This window comes from Ursus maritimus, unplaced genomic scaffold (genome assembly GCF_017311325.1).
Source record: "Ursus maritimus isolate PB19 unplaced genomic scaffold, ASM1731132v1 scaffold_4, whole genome shotgun sequence".
Classification (NCBI taxonomy): domain Eukaryota; kingdom Metazoa; phylum Chordata; class Mammalia; order Carnivora; family Ursidae; genus Ursus; species Ursus maritimus.
Genome location: NW_024426552.1, coordinates 89,012,095 through 89,037,220, shown reverse-complemented (window position 1 = coordinate 89,037,220; position 25,126 = coordinate 89,012,095). Strand labels below are relative to the sequence as shown.

At 33.6% G+C, this 25,126-nt stretch overlaps 1 protein-coding gene across 1 annotated transcript in view; it reads right to left on the bottom strand.

Annotated features, from left to right (window-relative positions):
* SPATA16 (spermatogenesis associated 16) overlaps positions 1 to 25,126 on the bottom strand; it is a 224,926-nt gene that overhangs the window by 126,663 nt on the left and 73,137 nt on the right. The window contains 1 exon segment of the mRNA XM_008705326.2: positions 3,063 to 3,152. Coding sequence (XP_008703548.2) covers positions 3,063 to 3,152 — 90 coding nt within the window.

The window sequence follows — 25,126 nt, the reverse complement described above, 5'->3', positions numbered from 1 at the left end:
TATTATCAAGAGCTATTAGTTCTCTTCACAAAAGAGTCTTTACTTTTGTTTGTTTCACATCTCTGAATATTTTTTGTCTTACCATCTTTCTTATGCAGGTGGTGCCAAATGATGTGTGTGTGTGCGTATATGTGTGTGTATGCGTGTATAAGTATGCATTCTGGGGAGAAGATGGATTCAAGCAAAGACATTCTACTTCAACACATATCTTTTATGTGCATAGAAACAAAGAGATATTAAAGAGCTAGGCTACTTGCTATTTCAGGTAAGACCTCACAGGTTGGCTGTTTCTTGGGGAGTTACAGCAATTTCAGTTTAGATTTATGGTCTGAAAATGTGCTTTCATCAATTTAACCAGTGCCAGTTGTCTGCTTAAGGATTACCAGCATCCCTGCAGAGCCTAAACCAAAATAAAATATCCTTAATTTTATTCAGTTTTCTACCATCTATATGTTCTTGTTCTCTCTTCTGGTAGGTAGGATGTTACTAAAAAAATATTGACCCATAAAATAAAAGGACCTGCTCATTGTTGTAAAGCTGACCGATTCCTTCTATTCAACTACAGGTCATAGCATTTTCTCTAGTCTCTCGGGTTGAGAATCCTGGCTTTATGGGGCTGTCCTGGGAATCTTTTCTGACCTATTTACTAGGTATTCCTTCCTGGGTAGAACTAGTTAGGCTCAGAAAAACTTAGATGGACCAATTTCTAGTTCCTGGTTATAAATACTCTAACGTGAATCAGAAAGAGATGATTCAATTCACTGCAAATCATGGTTTTAAGACTTCCTAAGTCACATCTTAATGGCACTCTTTTGTATTTGCTAAGTGCCTTTCAATGTCAGAAACATGACTACTTGGCATTCTAGAGGAAATATATTTATTTTCATTTATTGTTTTACATTGCGAGTCTAATAGCTAAAGGACACTATGATATTCATGATCATTCTTTCCCTTGAGGAAACCATAATGACTAATATTGTACATTGAGAACTATAATTGCCAAGGAAGCCAAGGTGGAAAACCCTTGTATCTGAAATTAATTGTATCTGCTTCTCTGTTGGGAAGCTCATGCCAGCTTAACCAACATTATCAGGAACTTCCTCGAGAAATATTGTCAGGTCAGTCATTATATGATCTTAAACAGATACACTTATTTCACTGAAGGGATATACATATCAGGGACAATAGATATTCAGTTCCAATTTTACATGGAAAACACTGACAAATTCCTAATTTTCAAGTTCTTATTATTTATTTGTTTTAGGGCCCATAAAGAATTTTTGTCACAACTTTAATTCAAACAGTCACACTTGATACAATTAAGTTATAGTCAATGATATGTGGGCAACCTGGCTCTCCCTGAACCAAAAAAGCCTGGCTTTATAGCATTTGCCAATTTCCATAGTGTAAATTCTCTCAGAATTGCTAAGTTCTCCTCTATTTTAACAATTGGCTTTCCCCAAATTCCAGAATATTAACAATTGCCTTTCCAGAGTCTATACAAGCCGACCCCAGCACACCACTAGCAGTTTTTTACTAGTTGCAATCTAGTTCTAAAGTTGCATCTAGCCTTCTCCTAATGATCTTTTGATTAGATTCAGAAGGCACACTAATAAACCCCTTTTAGAAAACACTATTTTACAGATAGCGTTATCTGTTTACATTGGACCTATTAGTTTCTTTTGTAGCTAGGGACTTTTAAAAAGTATGGGACTGAAGGAAGCTTACCATCATCTCTTAAATTCCCTCTCATTCACTTAGGAAAAGTATGTGGGCAGAAAGAAAGTCACAGAGACAACTCAATGGAGAAAATAAAATGTAGGAAGAAGTCATAAGTGAGTACGTAAGATGGAACACATTAGAGAAAGTATAAGGAAAAATAGAATGTAAAAAACAAGATAGATACATAAGACCATTGTAATTTTTAAAAATGCACATTAACACACAGGTAAGTAGATGTGGCATAATGGTTGTTTGACTGCAAAGTGAGTGTAGTTGGGATTAATTCTGCCTTCCATATCCAACACTTAAGTCAATTTTGGTAACTCTCAGGACCATCTTATACAAATGGAATTCACGTCGATTTCATGGTATTAATTTTATGGAGCCATTTTACTATCCATTTAAATTCCTTAAACTTCACTTTCCAAGAAAGTGTTATTTGCAAAGGTTCTAAAGACAATAACTACCTGCAACCTAGGCTTCTCATCCTTATTACTGCAGATATCTCCCTAGGAATTGTGCTTGGAGTTAAGTGTAGAAACCACTCACATTTTCTTGCTAAATTCCTGGGATACTAAAGTGGACAAGTAAGAAACAGCAGCTATTTATTGGGAGATGAGGAAAATTCATTGAGAGATTCATCAAAAGGAAGGGATGATGATGATGATGATGATGATGATGATGATGATGATGATGATGATGAGCTTGACTCAGGAAGAAAAAAAGTCTTGGTTGTCATAGGTGAGAAGGAATTCTGAGTGTAGCATCGAAGCAGTGCACAATTCTTGCTTTTTTTTTTTTTTTGCTGTAAGTCTAGGTTTTGGGGATGAAAATATTAAAAGGTGCTTTGCTAGGTTTTTATAAAACATATTGGGGTCTAGGAGGCAATATGTTAGGACAGCTTTAACAACCTGTGGTGTCATAACTGATGCCAGCTCCTCTAGAAAGAGCCCCTGATGTCTTTTTCACGTGGTTGGATTTCATTTCCAGAACTCAGGGAAGAAAGAGTCACAGAATTGTGTCATTACAACCAAGACCAGGAAACTACTCGAGAGCAGGAGGTCAAGTTCACTTATAATTTTCCCTGGAAGTTTTCCCATCATTATCAGTGACCTCATGGCTGAAAAGTTTGAATTTTACTAAGAGCTATGAACACAGAATGGCTTTAATTAAAGAGAAGGATAGTCAATAATTGTTGGTTTGACGTTTATAAGACAATAATTCTGGTAAAATCATACTCCATGAGAGAAATGGAAAGTTCTATTATGCTATTACCAGAAGCTGAGAATAAAATTAATTTAACTTGAAATAAATCTTCACAAAAGTTATAACAAACATACCGGGCAGCTTCTGAATATCTCTCCAGACATCTAAACACTGTTGCCTGGCGAAGATGATTTCGGAAATAAGCTGGGTTTAAAACAATGCTCCTGTAAAAAGATAAAAGAAATGCAAATGTTATTAGGTTTTTAAAAGTCAATTACCAGAAGTGTATAGGAATGAAATAACATGTATTCAATTTTATGTACTATATATTTTAAAAGATACTAATCAATGAGTCCCTTTCTTCCTGTAATTGTCAGTTAAGACAAATAAACAAGCATTACTGAAAAACTAATTAAGCTTGCATGATAAAAGAATTTTATTTATAGCACTGAATATCTTTTATAGATATGACAGTGACAAAAAATTGAATCCAACTTATATTACATATAAGACATGGTGTTATTTTATTTGCTTATGAATCAGGCAAAAATCAGAGGTTATTTATGGTATGTGTACTTATAATGAAGGATGAGATTATTAGCTATTGAATTTCAGTTAAAAGAAAGGAACTGGAATTTGGGTGACATGGTCATTTGCACTCAATAATTAGGTTCTTGGTGGAATGAAAGGAACTCTGCTCTTGACCTTGCCACATTTGGTTAGGTCTTACTTTGGATTTCATTTCTTCTTTATTGAAATTACAAGGCTTGGCTTGAAGATAAAATGATCTATCTATCCTTATTTGTTGATTCTTCCATCATCTAAGTTTTGGAGTCTCAATTCATGCCCAGATGAAAAGATGATCACTCCCTAGCTGTCTTCTCACCTAGAAATAAACTGGTAGGCATTTCCCTTCTTTGATTCATCGAGAGCTAGGCACTGTTCAAGGCATTTGATATAATGAGGTGAACTAGACAGATGTAGTCCATGGCTCATCACCGAATGGGGAGATAGCTATTAGTGAAAGTTTGAAATGTAGCTTCTACTAACAGAATATATTGTGTTACTGATGTGGGATACAGAATGTTACAGAACCAACAGAGCATTATGAAGCAAACTTCTTGTGAGGCTGCTTTTACAAGTTAATGTGAATCACTTGGAATTAGTTCATTATTGAAGTAAGTGTTTTTTAATCTTTTTTGAGAAGTTCACAGAGCTTTTTGAGAATCAGATGTAAGCTATGTACTTCTGCCCAGAAAAATGCACCCAAACATAATTGCCTAAATTTAGGGAATTTATGTGATCCCTGAAGCCTAGTCATGTCCAGATTACAAAACACTTATAGAAAGAATGAAGTAGAAAAGGAACATCTATCTGGCCCATTGTAGAATCATAGAATTATATGATGATGATATGGATTAACTGAATAATTTAGCTCACTTTAAACACAACTTAACAGAAACCAGAGAGGTTATGGGATCTTTCTAAAATCATACACAACAAATTAGTTGAAGAAAGGTTTCAAGTTTATTGTGTTTCCTATCTCTAGCCACAGTACTTCATATTAAATCTATGGCTTTTCCTATGATGATTTCTGAATTAAACGGGCCTAAGTTAGTGAAGTTTTAAGCTACTTTATGACTAATAATTTGTACAAATGAATACATTAAACCCCAAGAATATACAATATTTCCTTTGGTGATTTCTGATTAAAATGTTGGAAATTTAAAAACTATTACATGAGTTCCATATCAATACCAAACTACTAATATTTTATATTAATTCAGGAAAAGAGTATGTTTATATGTCATCCTTATAAAAGTAATTTTGTAAAAGTAAATCAGAGGGAATAAGAGTGGAGCTCTGTCAAAGGCCTACATCTTCTGACTGACTAGACGTTTTCTTTCACATTATAGCTAATTCTTCCCTCTATCTTTGTAATCATTCATTCACTTATGCCTTCTTACTAAGTGCCTATAAATGTGATGGGACAAAATCCTTACTGAATGGATGTTTCTAGCTTTTGACATCTCTTTGCCCATGATGTAGTATTCTGGCATTGCTGAGCTGTTCTGTAAGAATCTTGCTTTGTCAGACAAGTCCTTTTTTTCCCCCCTAGACAAGTTCTATTGACAAAAATGCAAAGACTGGAGAGAAGGATGGAGTGTGGTGGATAGGAGAAGTAGTGAGGGAAAGGTTTAGTAAAAGAAAGAGGAGGGAAAGGAAGAGTCATCAGAATGGTTTGGCATACAGGTGAAGGAGAAGATTTTCATAGCTAGTGAGGGTTGATGAGCTAAACATGGGAACTGTTTCAATGTGGCTTTTAAAAAGGATAGATTTTTTTTAAATTGCTTGTAATTACAAGTCCTCTTTTTGGTGTTGAAAAAATACAAGTAGAGAACACGAGCTTAGAAATCACTATTGCTAGACTGGAATAGTTTCTTTTAACCATAATATAACCCTACACGGTACCATTTTAAGTCACAGCTTTATCTGAGGGAGCAAAGAAGACCTGGACCCAGTCTACCCTGAAAGGTGGAGGTATAATTATAATAGAATGTTTAGAAATTTGAGATGAGATATTATATTTGGTAATTTATAATTTTTGGCTCTCATAATTATTGCAGTATTTACTGTGTGCTTATGATATGCCTTATTAGATATTTGGCAAAGAAATGCCAGTGGTGATTATGAAGCCTAGTTTTTACACTTTTAGTAATTTATTTGGTGCTTTCTAAAATGACATACCCTTTTAAAGATGTATTTTATGTGCATACCACTTGTAAAGGAAATGTTGATTTAGCCTTTAAAAGTTCTTAATCATTTATCATTTGATGCCATTTGGGGAGTTGTACGAGGCAGTCTAGGACCAAAATGGACAATCTGACTGGGGCTACAGTGAAAAAAGAAACAAACAAACAAAAGCGCCAGCAACCCTACAATTATAATCAGAGAGAGAACTCTGTGCTGATGGGTCTGATTTTATCACAGAGGAAATAACTCTGATTTAGCTATGTTGATAGGGCTTTTGGTAAAAAACAAGATCATGTTAAAGAGAATAGCTAAATTATAGAACTCATTGAATTTTTGTCAGAAGAACGGAGATAGTGTTAGTAACAGGCCGTGATTGCTCATTCAATTGACTAGTACTGTTTAAACAGAATGAGATTATGTAAAATAATAAATATTATAATAGATAAAAGTTTATCAATTTGTTAGCTGTGGTATATCTTATCCTTTTTTATGATTTTATACTAAAGTTCACATAATTTGATATGTGTGCATGCATGCATGTGCACTTGTTTTATGAAGTCCTAAGGTTATGACGTTGGAAGGCCAGAAGATAAGTCTATTCTGGTGATTATTTGAAGTGTCTCAATGCACTTGTCAAATAATTCGTTTTTCTCTCAGTGATTGATAGGCCACCTCCATTACATATAAGTTTATATGCACAGTTGGATCCGTGGCTGGACTTTGTATCCCACACTTTTAACCTGTCTGTTTCTATGCAGAACAAATTGTTTTAATTATTGTCATTTTAAAATACATTTCTGGAAGAGAAGAACTGCTTAATGCCCTCTGTGAAAAAATTTTATTATACAGCATGTTTATTCTTCCTGATGAACTTTATAACCTTCATCTTTTAAAGTTAAAAAAAGCAGCATCTGGTGGTTTTCATTGTGTTAAGATAAAAGCATTAGATCAATTTTAGTCGGAATAGACATTTTTATACTGTTGTCTTCCCACCCAGGGATGTGACATTTCTCTTCTTCATTCAAATATTTTTTTGTCTCCCAGTAATTTTTTAACCTTCTTTTTACTTTTTTAAAAACAGAGGTTTCACTAATTTCTTATTAATTCTTAGGTTTTAAAATTTTATGAGAATTATATGTGAGAATACATATGTATATATGTGTGTGAATGTGTAGGTATGCATGCACATATACATATGCATACACACACACACACACACACACACACACGAGTTACTACTCAAAACATGATTGGCAGCACCTGAGAACTCGTTAGAAATGTAAAATCTTAATTCCCACCTCAAACCTGCTCAATCTGTGTTTTAGCAAACCCCCCCGGTTAATTGTAGGCATCTTAAAGTTTGAGAAGGATTGCATATAGTCATAGTGAGAATGGGATTTTGCCCATTATTTCCTACTTCTTATTGCAAGCATTTACATATGTATTTTAAAAATACCTATTTTTGTATCCTTTTGACCTAATATTGCAATAATTTAGCTTTATTCACATCATCTGCAAATAATGATGGTTGGTACTGCTTTTCAATATTTACAACTTTTTTCTTCTCTTACTGCATAGGCTACAATATTTTTTAAAGGAATTCAAGTGAGGTAATCTAGGGATGATTTACTATTTCACTGATAATTATGATTATGGATTGATATGAGAAAAATCATTTTTTCCAAGAGTTATTATCAGAAATAAATGTTTATTTTTTTCAAATATCCTTTGGAGCTATCAATTTGATCTTGTGGACTTTGTCCTTTGACATTTTGTAGGGATGATTTAATTACTGATTCAAAAGAACATTGAAATTAAGAAATAATATTAAAATCAAAGATTAAGAAAGTGAATAATAGAACAACTATATCCAGGACAAAAAATGAACAAACATAAAAATAAGGTGGTTTTACTGTTGTTGTTTGTTATTATTATTATTATTATTATTATTATTATTGTTATTCTGTGGTTTTTATAAAATATTATGTTGGTATTGAGTTGCCAGAAGTTTTTAATTTTTTTGGTCTTTTAACCAAACTAAATGGCTTAGTTTTAGCCATTCCTTTTACTGTTCTTTCTTTTAGCTCATTCATTTCTACATCATTTCTATTTTTCTATTTTCTATTTTTGTTCTCTCTGGATTTTATTATTTCTCTTCTTATTCTTCACTTAGTCTATTTATGTTTTCTTTCTATATAAAGATAAAAGCATTTACAGTTATGATTTTCCTTTACTGATTTTTTGCTGATTTTGACTATATCCTTAAGAGTGATAGAGTATGTTTTACTTTCATAATTTTTTCCCCTGGTCTCTAAATACAGATTTGTATTCCTCTTTGATTGAAAAATTATTTAGGATAACATTTTTCAATTTCCAAAGGGTAGATTTCTTATTATAACTCTTATCGTTAATTTCTCATTTTATTACAAAATAAACACAGAATATATTGTACATTTCTGCTTTTTATACACCTTACAAGTAATAGATGATGGAGTTAGCAAACATTTTAATGGCATGTGGAGGAAATAATACATTCCTCATTTGTAATGTACTGTTAGTTAGAAACTGCTGTAAGAGAACTTACAAGATTTTTAATGATCTAAATAAAACTGCTAAATAGGTACCTGTTTCATTCAGTTTCCTTGGGAGATCTTTTAGACTTAATTTTAATGGTAATGATTCCTATTTCAAAATTCAGTTTGTTTTTAAGGGCAATATTGATTTCATGTTCTTTGTTCTCTTCTTTATATTTATTCTCAAATTTTTAGAAAATTAACTTTCTTTAATATACTTTTATTTAGGTCAGTTTTATGAAGCATAATTTACATACAGTAGTATTCACCTTTTTAAAGTGTATAGTTTGATGCATTTTGACAAGTTTATAACTATACCACAATAAAGATATAGCATATTTCCAACTGCACCAAAAAGTCAGAATGGAGGTAGGAGTTTCCTATCTATTTCCCCAGAGACACATATGTTTTGCTTCTATTTCTCCACCAGAAGCCATGGATTTTTGCCTGGATTTTGTGAATGAGAATGTTAGCTATCACTCCTTCAGGGGCTTAAGGTTTTGGCTTTATATGAGATTAGGGATCAGAAAAGCAAATTATTGTTTAGGCAAAGATGCCTAAATCCAGTTCCCTTTACCTTGCTTGGTCAGTAGCAAGGTAAATTAGCATTGATTCATCCTCCTGAATGACGCTCCTTTTACTTTTCTAGTGAAGTGCTGAAAATATTCTTTTAGATATGTAGATCTAGAGATTTCAAAAAATGTGGACTATTTTAATTTCACCAAATAAGATATTCTTGTGAATAAGACAGTGACATTTATGCTGGATAATGGCATCATTCAGTGGATTATAACTAGCTAGACAACCAATCAATAATATTGAAGTATGGTTTGTGTTATTATGAAAGAAGGAATTTAATGGCTTGTCCTTAGCCTTTTTTGTGGACAGTATTTCCATTAGTGACTAAGATTAAGTGATTGTAAGGATATCTATGAAATCTTCAGATGGCATAAATTTTACCTAACAAGGAACTAATATCACTGATGACAGAAGCAAAATTCAAAATGATCTGGACTGGTTAAAAATAAAAATCTTATGTTATAGATTTAAAAAGTCAGTTTACAAGTACAATCATAGTTTGAGAGTGACAATGTGGAAAAAGTCTGAATATTTTAACTAATCACAAGCTAAATGTGACACTATGACAGAAATAGAAAAAAACTGTACATAAAACTTTTATCAATCAAATGCATTCTGTCCAAATAATAAATGATACTTTCATTAAATTGTGCCTTAGCCATATTGTCTATTGAATTAGTCTATAGTTCTGAGCATCTGTGAGAATTATCACCATACTGTAGTGTGTCTAGAGCATCTAGTCAGTCTGGAGAACACAGTGTGTGAAGATATGGAATGAAAATGATATGTCTAGAGAGTTAAATAAGATTAGTGGAGACTAAGTAAGTACTTTCAAATACAAAGATCTGCCATGTGGAAAACAGAATAATTATTCTATGCAATGCCAGATGAGGCCAGGCAAAACCCAGTATTATGAAGTTATTAATAGTTCAGTTCACATAAGGAGGGACCAATGATGCAATAGGTTTTGAGAAGTTTTCTTTTTACTGGAATCATTTAAGTGATATTTAGAATGCCATCTGTCAAAATGTGTAGAAGAAAGTCTTGACTGAGGAGGAGATTAGGCTAAATGACTTCCAAATATATTCACAAAAATCTTTATAATATATTGCCAAGCACCATGACGGGTCTAAGTTTTTCCCTACTTGCAAGGTTACAAGTTAGCCTGACATAGTTTCATGGATGCTCATAGAATACATGAATCTTCAAGGCTGGAAACAAAGGACAGTTTTTTACAACAATAGCAGCAGCCAGTCTATAAGTCTCTTGTTGTACTGATTCCTTGAGCCACAATTCCCAGATGGCAATGAAAAGAGAACCAGGTGACATTTTTCACATGCAGTAGGTTGCATTTTAAGAGAAGAATCCTGAGCTTAGAGAATGTAGATCTTTTATAATGGGCTATAAGCACGCCTGTCCTTAACCCTAGAGGAAGACATTATCTCCATCCTCTGTGAGCAGACTTGCTTTTTCTTCCAAGGCTGTTTGCCACACAGTCAATTTTGAAAAGATAGTCCAGAGCAAAGCCCAGTCAGTGCCTTGTTCACAAGACATGCAAAAATGTGGGAGGCCCATGGAAAACTGTCTTCCTACACAGATAACTTTTGTTCAGATATTCAGGCACTATTTGTTTATATTCATGCCGTTAACAAATAAAAAAGGCTCATAACAAGGCACAAATAGTTAAAATGTCATAGGAAAATGACAGGATAGCAATATTGAAGAGTGAGTGACTACATTGTTACCTATTTATATTCTGTTCTAGGAGGAATTTAAAATAGCTTATAGGATACTTACGAGGTTAAAGCAAAGTAAAAATAACTCATAGGAAACAAAAGGAAAAAATAGATAAACTGGACTACATCAAAATCAAAAACGTCAGTGCATCAAAGGACACTCATCATCAACAGAATGAAAAGGCAACACATGGAATGGAAGAAAATATTTGCAAATCATATACCTTATAAGGGGTTAATTTCCAGAATATATAAGGAGCTCCTACAACTCAACCATGAAAAAACAAAGAACCTAATTTAAAGGTGGGCAAAAGACTTGAATAGACATTTCTCCAAAGAAGATATACACATGGCCAATAAGCATATGAAAAGATGCTCAACATCACTAATCATTAAGGAAATGCAAATCAAACCCACAATGAGATACCACCTCACACTCATTAGAATGGCTACTGTCAAAAAACCAGAAAACAGTTAAGTGTTGACAAGGATGTGGAAAATTGGAACTCTTGTACATGGTTTGTGGGAATATGAAATGGTGAAACTGCTATGGAAAACAATATGGTAGTTCTCCAAGAAATTAAAAATATAATCACAATATGATCCAGCAATTCCACTTCTGTGTATATATTCCAAAGAACTGAAAAGCAAGGTTTCAAAGATGTACCCCCACATTCACAGCAATATTATTTACAATAACCAAAATGTGTAAACAACCCGTGTCCATCAACAGATGAGTGGATATACACAATGTAGTATATACATACAATGGAATACTATTCAGCCTTAAAAAGAAAGGGAATTCTTACACATGCTACAACATGGATGAACCTTCAGGATATTATGCTAAGTTAAATAAACCAATCACAAAAAGGTAAATATTTATATGAGGTACCTAGGGTAGATAAATTCATAGAAATAGAAAGTAGAATGATGGTTGCCAGGGACTGAGGTGAGAGGGAAATGCAAAGTTATTGTTTAATAGAATAGAATTTTAGTTTTGCAAGATGAAAACAGTTCTGGAGATAGACTGTATAGCAATGTGAATGTACTTAACACTATAGCAATGTGAATGTACTTACTGTACTCTTAAAGAATGGGTAAGATGGTGAATTTTATGTTACATGTGTTTTAGCACAATTAAAAATAAACCAAAAACAAAACTGAATGGGCAAAGCAATATTAAAAATAGAGATGTTAAGATGAAGCCTGGATGAAATTAGTACACAAAGTATATCATAAGTTTGACTGGGATGGACTACATCCTGTTTTTTTTTCTTGGTTTGCTGGTAGCTAATAGAAAGAAGGATGTATAATTTGTTTTAAACAAGCCAGTTGCTCAATTCAAATATTTCTTGTAGTTTAATCAGAAAGATCACGTTATTCAAAGATGCCCTATAATGTAACAATCTCTGTCCTCAGAAACAGATTTATAGACAAATCAGTAAGGGATCTATACTGTTGCTTCTTAGAGCTTCTTTCAACATGGCTGTTGTCTTAATACCAAATCTCAATCTAGTAACCTAAATTCCAGAGTAGGTGGAAAAAATGGGACTACAAAGAGAATGTATGCAATTGTGTTGTCACTACATAAGGAGTCAGTGAAATTTTAGTGATTACGTTTTATTTGGTCACTTGGTTCACTACAAAAGATTACATCAAAAATTAATGATGCGCTATATGTTGGCTAATTGAATTTGAATAAAGAAATAAATGGAGAAAAAGCATTTTACAAAAAATAAAAAAAGTTAAAAAGTTAAAAAAAAGAATTAACAGCTAAAATAAAATATAACAGTCCATAATTTATTGAGAAGAATTGAGAAGTCCATGTACTCATTTTAAATATTTCACATTGACAAGCAAGTTAGGACAATGGAATAACCCAGTTTAACGTTATGTGGGAGAAATGAACTACTTTATAAAGATTAGAACATAAAATCAGAATTAAAGGCATTGGTTTTTGAAATAAGAAAATTATAGTAGGCTATTGTCAAGCAAAGTTTACAGCTCTGCCAAAATAGTAGCAAAGTATGTTTCTGCAAAAGCATGAAAGTAAAATCTAACTCTTTAGGAAAAAAACAAGAAATCATTCTTAAATTATTTCTTGAAATCCCAGCATGTTCATGATGACAGAAAACAAGTTTAGAGAAGACAAACAGGGGACTAACTCAAACATTACCCTGATGTTTTGCCACTCAAATTACCATTAATTTTATGTGGAAAATATTAAATTACTCAAGTGAGCAACAATTTATTTCTTGACATAACCAAAAGTCAGTGGGATAAATACTTGAAGATTTTGCTATATTGTCACAGTATTGAAAAATATATAGTCAGAAGGGAGATATTATATTGTCTGTCTTCTTTATAGAATTAATAATAAACATACATTAAAGAATGATGAGGATCTATGCTTAAGTATATTTTACTTTAGAATTTCAGTATGAGATTTCCTCATTTAGATAAATAGAATGAAGATTAAGGGAGGCAAATAATAAATTTAATGGGTCATTAATATAAAAAAATAGGAACCTTTAAAAGAAGGCCTCCTAAGGCTTTTAGCCTTCCATATTCTTCATCGACATAAATATCACTGGTTAACATGAATCAAATAATCATCAAAAATAAGTATGACATCCTAGTAGATCTTTACAAGTGTACAGTAATATGCCTTTTTGAGCAATGGAGAACATTTCTTTTTCTCTACATTTCTTTTTTTTTTTAAAGATTTTATTTATTTATTTGACAGGATAGAGACAGCCAGTGAGAGAGGGAACACAAGCAGGGGGAGTGGGAGAGGAAGAAGCAGGCTCTTAGCGGAGGAGCCCAATGTGGGGCTCGATCCCATAACGCCGGGATCACGCCCTGAGCCGAAGGCAGACACTTAACCGCTGTGCCACCCAGGCGCCCCCCTTTTCTCTACATTTCTTTTATGTTTTTACTCTGTATCCATGGAGATCTTTCCATAATGGGAAGTAATGCTCACCAATATTATTTATCTTTATGTGTACACACCTAGAAAATTCCTGACACATAATGGACACTCAATGAACATTTATGGATTAAAACGCTACTGAGTGACTGAATGAACTTTTCCTCAGGAGCCACAAGAGAACCTAATCTTATGTAAGATTCACCAATGAGATCTACATCTGTTATGAACTGAATATACTAAGCACCCCCCACTGACTTTTGCACTTAGATCCCAGTTGAACATCAGATTCACACAATTTCATAACCCCTACCTGTATGCAGATGTGATCAGTAATGAAAGGCAGTTTATGTAATTAAAGGATATAAAGATAAAGATAGATAAGTAGAACCTTTGAAAAAAATTTCCAATACAGAATTATTTTTCATAATTTTAAAACTTTAAAAAAAAGCCTCCACATTTTTGTAGACTGTAATTGTGTCTTCCTTCTTTCTTTTTTCTCCATCTGTCAAATGCCTGGATAGAGTAAGCATGAGATGGATTCCCATTTATTTTTCATCTACATTGTAATCCAAAGACTGTCCAGTAAAAGCTGTTAGTAAATCACTTGGTCAGCTCTCCCAACAAAACCATCTTTGAGTAATACAGTATATCAGCCTATCTTTTGACATTTTCATTTTTTGGTCTTGACATTTTCTCTTAAAAAATAATACAGTGTTGGCCCTATTATCTTTTCTTTAAGGTCTGTGAACCAAATACTGGCTATCAACTCTCTTGTAGAAAAGCTATCAAGATTCAGAGACAAAGATGTAGATGTAAGGCTCTATTCATCTGTCTGTGTAATATTGAGGGGTGGAGAGTGGAGCAGTGGTGTTGGTGGGTTAAGAACAGCGTGACAAATATCACATGTATTTTTCCATTCTCTGTGTTGCTTTGGTAGGATGCATTTTAGAATGATTACTTTGAAAAGTACAATTAATAAATTCTCCTCTGTTCTAACCCACCAGAAATTACTTATGATTTATTCAGCAACAATTATTGGGTGTAAACCATGTTCCAGACATTGCATAGGTTCTAAAGAAAAGAGCCAGAAGGGTAAATACATACTTAAGCTAAGATTTTGAGTAGCCCTATAGAATGGAAATAAATGTCTGTCTGCATTTTATTATTTTTTATGCTGCCTTCAACTGGCAATTATGTAAGAATCTTTAAAATGAACTTAAATAAATTATAGTGGCTTCTACTATATAGTTTCACTGGATAATGAAATGGGATGCTTATTTCTTTTAGAATCTGAGAATTAAGGGGTTTTTTTGATAGCAGAATCAAAGCCATTTGTATTTTATCAAGTATTAATATTATTCATATTAACATCATGATTTTTTGGTTTGAGACTAATAAATGACATCCAGATAACAATATTTTACCTACTATAAAGCCCCTTGTAGCTCCCACATCAAAGGAGAAATATTAATGTAACACATATGCTTTATGAAGTGATTGGACTTCTGACAATTGTCTATGATTTCCCTTTGTTGAATTAAGAAAATTACTGGGATCATACCACAATGGGCACTGTATTTATGTATAGAGTGTCCATCTTGCCTAAATCCCTAGATTAAAGCCAAAATTTGAATTGGATATGGACTTTGATTATGGGAAAAGCTCTCAATGTTGGATTCAATGTTTAGTTATAGACCAAATTAACATTACTGAAAGTGACTCTAATTAGGGAACTCTACTAACTACTAATAGTATAAATAAGAATGTTAATGGTTTCTCTTTGAAATACAAAGGGATTTTCTAATGTGTTTATTGCTTCTTTCTTTATTGACAGATCTCCTATTTTTATATCCTATTCTCTTTGACTCAAAGTATAGAGTTGCAACCTGTTGTGACTTGTACCAAATAAACTGTCATAGCACATTATTTTGGAAAGAATGTATTTTCCAGATATCTTTAAAAGTGCTGCCTTTTCTGTGAATATAATGACAACACATGTATCATGTTCTTTTTGTTTAAAAAGTTATGTTAGATACTAAGCAACTAGTCCCCAAATGAAGGTTTTAGCCCAGTTGTGAAAAATTATATAGATATTTATATAACCAACAATAAATGAACTAAAACTTGAAACGGTTAATTGGGGGATGTATACAAAAAGGTGGAAAAACAAAAGGCTTGGGCAAAGGATCTGCAGTGACAGGAAAATGTAAAACTTGGAAAGAAGTCAGGAGGAAGTGAGTTTTGAGCTGCATGTTAAAATGGTCACATTTAGGGAAAAAAAGTAGAAAATCCAAATTGGAAGAGTGGCCCCCCCCCTAATGACTTGATGATAGAGAATGTTAAAAACTGCCATGTAAATTTGCTTGACTAAAGTAATAAATTGACCATAGAGAAAGGCAGGAGCCTATTAAGAATCTGTTCATTAGTTAAAGGATTTTTAATTTTATGGAAGAAATTAACAATGCTTCACGGATTACTAAACAAGCGCATAATGGCAACATGTTTTAAGAAGACAATCACTGCAACTATTCTGACAAAAGATCAGAGATACAAAAGCTGGGAGGATACTAGGGATGCTATGAACTAATACCGTGATTCTCAAAGTGTGGCCTGCAGATTCCCAAGGATTCTTTGGCCCTTTTGGGCCCTCACAATATTATTATTATTAGTAGTATTAATATTATTTTCATAATAATATTCAGATATTATTTTCCTTTATCACTATGTTGACATTTGCACTAACATTGCAAAAGCTTAGTGGACAAAACTGCAAGAATCAAATCACTGATATCAAACTGTTCTTGTATTCATTGAGTGTATTCTTCACCATTGTATCTACTTGTCCCCCCCAAAATCTCAACCCTTGAGTGCCTGTCTTTTAATATTTGGCATGATGAGACAGGAAACATGCATAAAGCACTTCTCTCTTGCATAACGAAGTATGCTAGTTGTCCTGAAGAAAAGTACTTGTGCCATTGTATGCATTTATGAGCTGACTTAGCTGTTGTTACCATGGTACACCATTTTTTATGTGGAAGAACAACTGACAAAGTGATTATCAGACTTTGAATTTGGCTGACTTTTTTTGAAAATGAAATAAGTGTGCCTGTCACTTAAAGAAACACACTGACAGTATTTATTGCCAGTGATAGAAGTTTGAGCTTTTGAGCACAAATTAGAATTTTGGAAAACTTGTATCTGTCACTATGAGCTTGACAGCCACCCAGTGCTTAAAGACCTTCTGATGAGATTGGTAATACTAACACGTGCAATTTAAAAATTTTACTATTGGATAATAGAAATTTGCATAATAGAAATCTGCAAATAATGCATTATTTTCCAAATAACCAATGTGTGATATTACTAACTCATAACAATCTATTCAAACTCTAAGAAAAACCAATGGCTTTCAACGTAACAGAGTACAAGTTGATTGACAATGGTTCCAGAATCCACATTGTAATTAATCTTTAAGAAACTATCACTTGTTGGAGCGCCTGGGTGGCTCAGTAGGTTAAGTGTCTGTTTGCCTTCAGCTCGGGTCATGACCCAGGGTCCTGGGATCGAGCCCTGCATCTGGCTCCCTGCTCAGGGGGAAGCCTGCTTCTCCCTCTGCCCACTGCTCTCCCTGCTTGTGCTCTCTCTTTCTCTCTCTATCAAATAAATAAATAAAATCTTAAAAAAAAAAAAAAAGAAACTCACTTGTCAAGTCTTGGGGTAGTATCAAAGAAGAATATTCAGGATTATCTGAAAAGTCTTTTAACATTCTCTTTTGTTTTCTAATTACGCCATCTGTGTCAGATTGGATTTTCTTCATATAGTGCAAACACATGGCAACAGATTGAATGCAGAATCAGGTATGAGAACTCAGTTTCATTTTATGATGTTATACATTAAATAGATTTGCAACATGTAAAACAATGTTATTCCTCTGTGCATTTTTTGAAAATACAGCTATTTTTAATAAAATATTTATCTTACGTTAACATGTAATGGGTTTATTATTTTTAAATGAATAACTAAATATTTTTAAATTTCTATATTTTAATTTCTAACATGGTAAATACTTATAGATATAACCCATATAAATCAAAAGCTCTTTGGGAGCCTCAATAATGCTTAAAAATAGAATGGTTCGTAAGGCCAGTTTGAGGACTACTTACTGTATAAGCAAATAGTCAAAATTCGTATGAAGGCTCTACCTATAAGAATGAAGAAGAAGCACATGGGACATACTTGTTTAGTAATTTGCACTATATCACACCATGATTTTACCCTGTTTTTTAAAATCAAAATACCTCCGTCTCCTTTTTTAGGGCACATACATTTGACGTCTCAATGTTATTCTCACATTATTTTCTTTCCACAAAAGCTACCTTCTTTTTTTTTTTAAAGATTTTATTTATTTATTTGGCAGAGAGAGAGGCAGCCAGTAAGAGAGGGAACACAAGCAGGGGGAGTGGGAGAGGAAGAAGCAGGCTCCCAGCGGTGGAGCCCAATGCAGGGCTGGATCCCAAGACTCCGGGATCACGCCCTGAGCTGAAGGCAAATGCTTAATGACTGAGCCACCCAGGCGCCCCCAAAAACTACTTTCTCAGAAACTATATTTGTTGAACAGGTTCTACAATAAAGTCTTACAGCAACTAAAAGTCTAAGAAAACCAAAAGATTAAAATTAATTATATAGTGAAGTTGTATATTAGATTTCTTTCATCTGCTAATCTTTTGTAAAACACCACAAAAATAGCGAATACTATTTGTGTGAAATTAACTGTCTTGTGTAAATTAACTGTCTTGTGTAAAAGTTGTATTTGCTAACAAAATCTTAATAATTGATAATATCATACGAATATTTATATCTAATTAGAAAATTATTTTGCTCCAGCTAACCTAGGAAAGGCACATGGTCTGCATTTCCTCCAGTAAGGAAGATTCTTAAGAATTGTATGTGACAGCTATAACCTGTGAGCAAAGTTATAGGCAGCACCATCAAGGAGACATTTCTTCTCAAACTAAAGGTGTTATAACTTAACATATGGCTGCTCTTCAGACTTCTATGAAAAATGAGGAAAGGTCACAGGGCCGAGAGAGGATATACAGAAGGAATATTTGCCATAGCAACAGATGAGAAAATGAGGGAGGGTTTAGGTAAATACAGCAGTAATAGTATAACTCCAGGATTTGCAAAATGCTATTTGAAGTTAACACTATGCTGTCAGTGATATACAATGACCACATCCATGAAATACATGTTTTTGAACTGTGAAAAATAAAATGGATACTAGACTGGTACCTATATTTATAAGATGTTCAGCTCTTCTAAGGTAAACTAATAGAGTCAGAGTATGTCAGGCACACTCAACAAGAGATTTCTATCTGGAAAAGAAGCAAAGAGAAAATTTAAAATATCAAACACAGGCTGGCAAGAGCTATAAAATGAATAGAGGTTGGCATCTAGGCCATGTTTTTTACCTGCTCCAATAAAAACTGGTCTGCCCCAAGTTTGTCTCTTGCTACTTGTGGCCTTATATGTAATAGCCTATATAGTGACTTCTCCATGCCAAATACCCCAGAAAAGATCTTTAGGACTGAAATGGTGGGAAAACATCAAGGACAGTTGCTTCAAGAATAAGACACAAATACCAATTTTATAGTTTCACCTGGGTAAGGCAGATTCATAGGAATAAGCTTTAATTTCTTTAAATGGTGTTCATTAAATTTGGAAATGTGGGTAGTCCTCTAGTTTTCCTCAAAGTTAGTTATTTTTAACATTTTTGGACATCCAGTATTAATCAGTTCCTTGTGTTTTCTTAGACTTCCTCAATTTTAATTCTGGTCTTGACTTACTTCATTTTCTTTCCCTTTCCTTTCCTTTCCTTTCCTTTCCTTTCCTTTCCTTTCCTTTCCTTTCCTTTCCTTTCCTTTCCTTTCCTCTCCTCTCCTTTCCTTTCCTTTCCTTTCCTTTCCTTTCCTTTCCTTTCCTTTCCTTTCCTTTCCTTTCCTTTCCTTTCCTCTCCTCTCCTCTCTTCTCTTCTCTTCTCTTCTCTTCTTTTCTTTTCTTTTCTTTTCTTTTCTTTTCTTTTCTTTTCTTTTCTTTTCTTTTCTTTTCTTTTCTTTTCTTTTCTTTTCTTTTCTTTTCTTTTCTTTTCTTTTCTTTTCTTTTCTTTTCTTTTCTTTTCTTTTCTTTTCTTTTCTTTTCTTTTCTTTTCTTTTCTTTTCTTTTCTTTTCTTTTCTTTTCTTTTCTTTTCTTTTCTTTTCTTTTCTTTTCTTTTCTTTTCTTTTCTTTTCTTTTCTTTTCTTTTCTTTTCTTTTCTTTTCTTTTCTTTTCTTTTCTTTTCTTTTCTTTTCTTTTCTTTTCTTTTCTTTTCTTTTCTTTTCTTTTCTTTTCCTTTCTTTTCTTTTCTTTTCTCTTTTCTTTCTTTCCTTTCCTTTCCTTTTCTCTTTTCTTTCTTTTTTTTTCTTTTTAAGATTGATTTATTTATTTTAGAGAGGGGCGAGAGGGAGAGGGAGAGAAATCTTCAAGCAGACTCCCTCTGTAGAGCCTGATGTGGGGATTTACCCCAGGACCCTGAGATCATGACCTGAGCTGAAATCAAGAGTCAGATGCTTAACCGACTAAGCTACCCAGGTGCACCTTGACTTCATTTTCTAACTACTTGTCTGGAAATTTTTGTGTGTAGAGGCAACAAACTAGGAGGCTAAAAACAATTATGTCCCAATAGGGACCATCAAAATGGTTTTCACTTTGTTGATGAGTATTAGATGGACTGACCACTCACTGTGTTAAACAGAGCAAAGGTGCTCATGAAAATAAGTTTGTGAATTCCGTACTTGTAAAATTTCAGGCTAATCATCTGATATGTTTGAAATAAAACACAATGGTGACCATGAGGCTAAGATTTGCCAAAAATTTTCCATTTGTAAAACACTTACATACCTATAACGTCATTTGACCCCCTTCACAAGCTTATTCCTATGAATCTGCCTTACCCAGGTGTTGAGGAAGATACAGTCATTACCCCTTGTTCAGAGATGCTGAAGAATGCAGAGAAACTGAGACAAAGAGAAGTTAAGTGCTTTGTGAGTCAAGACTAGTTAGTGATGTTGCAAGGATTCAAATCCAGGCCTTTGATTGTTGAGGCTTCTTTCACTACATTACAAGAAAACTTCACAGCTCTTCTACTTTAAAATTACAGAATTAATCCTTGAAAATCTAGAATTATTTTAAAAAATCAATTGACCTTACAGGAAGTAGAAACAAACATATCTCTTCTGTTTTCATTAATCATACTTACCCCAGTCCACATCAATTACATGTTTTAGAACATTTCAAAATTTTAAGTACATGGCTGCTTTTAATATCCCAGTGAGAATTTACAGAGGAAGAAGTTGCAGAAAGGCTAAATGACTTGTTCATTCCTTCAGAATGGATTTTAAAGCTAGTATATTAGAAAATGGGAAACAAATATAAAAAGAATCATCTTAAAATAACATAGAAATAAACCCAACCAGAAGGAGCGCCTGTGTAGCCTTTTTGCCAATTTCAAGGACCAAAACGAACAGTGTTTCCTGAGGCACTACTCAGCATGGGAATCGTGCATTAGCACCCCTGGCCTGTTTTCCAAGAACAACATGGAAGTTAAAAGTAGGGTAACAAACCAGCAATAACTGGTAGATTCACATTCCAACGAGAGGTCCTGACAGGCAGATGCAATGTTGCATAAGAATACTGCTCCACTACATTAAATCCTGCCTCCTCATTTATGAACCATTTCTATATCAATGAGTAAATGGAAAGGAAAGATAAAAGCCAAATGGATACTGACTCCAGAGTTCAGACTAGGCTAAATTATTAGAAGAGGAGTGGAAGCTGGGATGAGAAATAAAACATCAAGCAAGATGATTATAAACTAAAATGCAGTCAACTTAATATAAGGGTGGATGATGACCTGTCTGGGTGAAGAGTCATGGGAGGAATGGTAAAGTGTAATGGAGGTAATACAGGAATGCTAAAGTCAGGGTTACTGTAATTAATCTACTGCAAGCTCTGTTATAATAAAAAAAAATAAGCATAAAAGACTGTGAATATATTTAATATAAATAGAATAAAATCCTTTTATTTTAGCTTTTGACTTGGACAAGCAACTCAAGAAACCTGATCCAGCTTCAGAACCTATTACTGAAAACTCAAGAGAGGGTCAATCTGTTTTGTTATGCCTTTGCTATGTCTTAAATATTACTCTCTGATCAGACATAGTCATTGCTATCTCCTTTTTCCTCCTCTCTTCTCCACCCCCCTTTCCCCTTCCCCTTCTTCTTTTCCTTCCTTCTCCTCCCCCCTCCTCTTCCTTTTCCTCCTCATCTCCCTCTCCCTTCCCTTCCCTTCCCTTCCCTTCCCTTCCCTTCCCTTCCCTTCCCTTCCCTTCCCTTCCCTTCCCTTCCTTTTCCTCCTCTCCTTGTCCTACTCCCTCTCTTTCTTCTCTTCTCTTTCTTCCTTCTCTTCTTCTTTTCCTTTTCCTCCTCCTCTCTTTTTCCCTTTCTCTCCCCCTTTCTTCCTCTTCTCTACCTGCTTCTTTTCTTTCTTCTCTTGCTTCTCCTTCAAAAAAGAAACTTCAAATAAGATGTCTGAGCCATCAGGGTGTGTTGTGTTCTTATTAAGATAAACAAATAATGACTGTTAGACACTTAGACACATTTATATTTCTTGGATAAAATATATGACCATACTTAATTATTTTCTGGAATTTATTTGCTTTAAGCTTCATTATTTTTTTCACACTTAAATTTTTTTTAACATGAATAGGTTTACGTGTTTATCTTTCAAGACAATTTTATCAATTCATGTGATAATCACAATGAAGAGGCAGGGCTTCAGGTAAAAAGAGGGAAAAAAAAGTGGTGATAATGTATGTTAGAGTCTTGTGATTTAAAAGCTGTGTTGCATCAATATTATACCATAGACTTGCTAAATATTATCCACAAATCACACATGTGGAAAGAAGGCTTTTTCAAACCAATCAGACAAGTGGTAGGTGAGCCTATATTTTATGATTTCAGGGACAATGACTACTACATCCCAGTGCTACCTCAATCTGTATGGGAATCCCTCCAGATTTTAAAGATATTAAGATTTTCATTATTTTCAATAATGAAATGAGATGACAACCAGAATTTTTAGGAGAAAGAAAAATTACCATATTGTCATAAGTTTGCTGGGAGGTAGTTCTTTGTTTATAAAATGGTAGTAAGGAAAACTTAGGAAGTTATTGGAAGAATTAACTGAGAGAGCATATGAAGTGCCTAATCACACCTACTATGTGGTAGATGTTCAATAAATACTTGTTCTCATTCCTGCTTGAGAACTATTTCTTATGTGGTCAATTTTGCACTGCAGAAAGTATTGTGATTGTTCCCTGCAGTATGTACAGTGAACATTTTGCCCTTCCACAGCAATTGGAATGTTTAATATTCTTTTAGAGTTATGTTTCATATAATCTTCAGTGGAAGTATCTTTTTTACAGGTAAATATATTTTTGTGGGGACATAAAGGTACTAATGATCCATACCGTATTTTTTAACATGCTAACTTCTTGAAGAGCCAAAGTGTCTAACTTGCGAAAAGTCCAACAAGGTATCCTTAAGTCATAATTTCCCTTTGTTTTCTTCACACTCAAACTCATAGAAACATACAGGCATACATGGTCACACAGACACATACAGTTGTGCTAATTGGAAGGATAACCAGTAATCAAGGGATTATTGAAGGATAGAACTAGGAAGAAGCAGATTTTTTAGCTCAAGCCTCTCTAAGAGTTGAGAAAAATGAGTATTGATACTGTAATGTCTTTTTGAAATGAATGGCAATGTCTTTGAAACAGTTACCCGTGTGTTTTCTCAAAGCAATTAACTGTGAGGTACTCAGGGTTATATATATTCAGGTAGATCAAACTTTTTTCTTTTGTGTTCCTGTTATTATCCCCCTACGAGAAGTATCAACACTGATACTTTGTAGCCTACGTATTTTTTTCATATCAAGAGACTGGCACCAGCAATGCTCCCATTTGTTTAAGTTTGTCTAAGATTGTGAGAATTACTTTCTTACCTAAAGCTATTGAATTATTGAATTTAATAGCCAAACTTTATTTATTTACTTTTTGCTTATCAATTTTTATTTTAATTTTTCCTTAGTTTTTAATAAGGATTACTTGACAAAAATTTATATATTTAAGGTGTAAAATGCGATGGTTTGATACATGCACACATTGTGAAATTACCACAGTCAAGTTAACTAATGCATTATTACCTCACATGGTTCCTTTTTTGGGGGGGGGAATGGTGAAAACACTTATGATTTACTCTTATAGCAAAATCCAAGTATACAATACAGTATTATTAACTGTAGTCTTTATGCTCTATGTTAGATTCCCGGAACTTACTTATCTTATAACTGAAAGTTTGTACTCTTTGGCCAACAATTCCTCATTTCCCCTACGTCCCAGGCCCTGGCAATCACCATTCTACTCTCTGGTTATATGGAGTTAGACTTTTTTAGATTTCATATATAAGTGAGATCATACAGTATTAGTCTTTCTGTGTGTGGCTTATTTCACTTAGTATAATGTTCTCCAGGTTCATTCATGTCATCACAAATAGCAAGATTTCCTACATTTTATGCCTGAATTATATTCCACTGTGCGTGTGTGTGTGTGTGTATACACATCACATTTTCTTTATCCATTCATCCATTGACAGACATTCAGATTGTTGTCATTATCTTGACTATCATGAAAAATGTTGCAATGAACATGGAAATGCAGATATCCTTTCAAGATACTGACTTTATTTCTTTGGATATATAATCAGTAGTGGGATTGCTGGATCATATGGTAGTTCTATTTTTTTTTTTTTTTTTGAGGACTCTCCATACTGTTTTCTAAAATGGCTATACCAATTTACATTCCCATCAACAGTGCACAAGGGTTCCCTTTTGGCCATATCCTTGGCAACTCTTATCTCTTGTATTTTTGATTATAGCCATCCTAATAGGTACAAGGTGATATTTCATTATTTTGATATACATTTCCCTGATGAATAGTAATGTTGAGGCCTATTCATGAATCTTTTGGCCATTTGTATGTCTTCTTTGGAAAAACAACTATGTGGGTCTTTTGTCAATATTTTAATCTGATTTATTTATTTATTTATTTATTTATTTATTTATTTATTTATTTATTTTTTGGCCTTTGAGTTGTAAGAGTCCCTTCTATATTTTGGATATTAACCTCTTATCAAATATTGAAAATATTTTCTACCATTCCATATGTTGCCTTTTCTTTTTGTTCATTGTTTCCTTTGCTGGGTGAAGCTTTTTAATTTGACATAGTTCCACTTGTTTATTTTTGTTTTTGTTGCTTGTGCTTTTGGTGTCATATCCAAAAAATCAATGCCAAGAACAATGTCAAGGAGTTTTTCCCTACATTTTCTTCTAGGACTTTTATGCTTTCAGCTTTAAAAAAAAAATTTTTTTTTTAAAGATTTTGTTTATTTATTTGACAGAGAGAGAGAGACAGCCAGTGAGAGAGGGAACACAAGCAGGGGGAGCGGGAGAAGAAGAAGCAGGC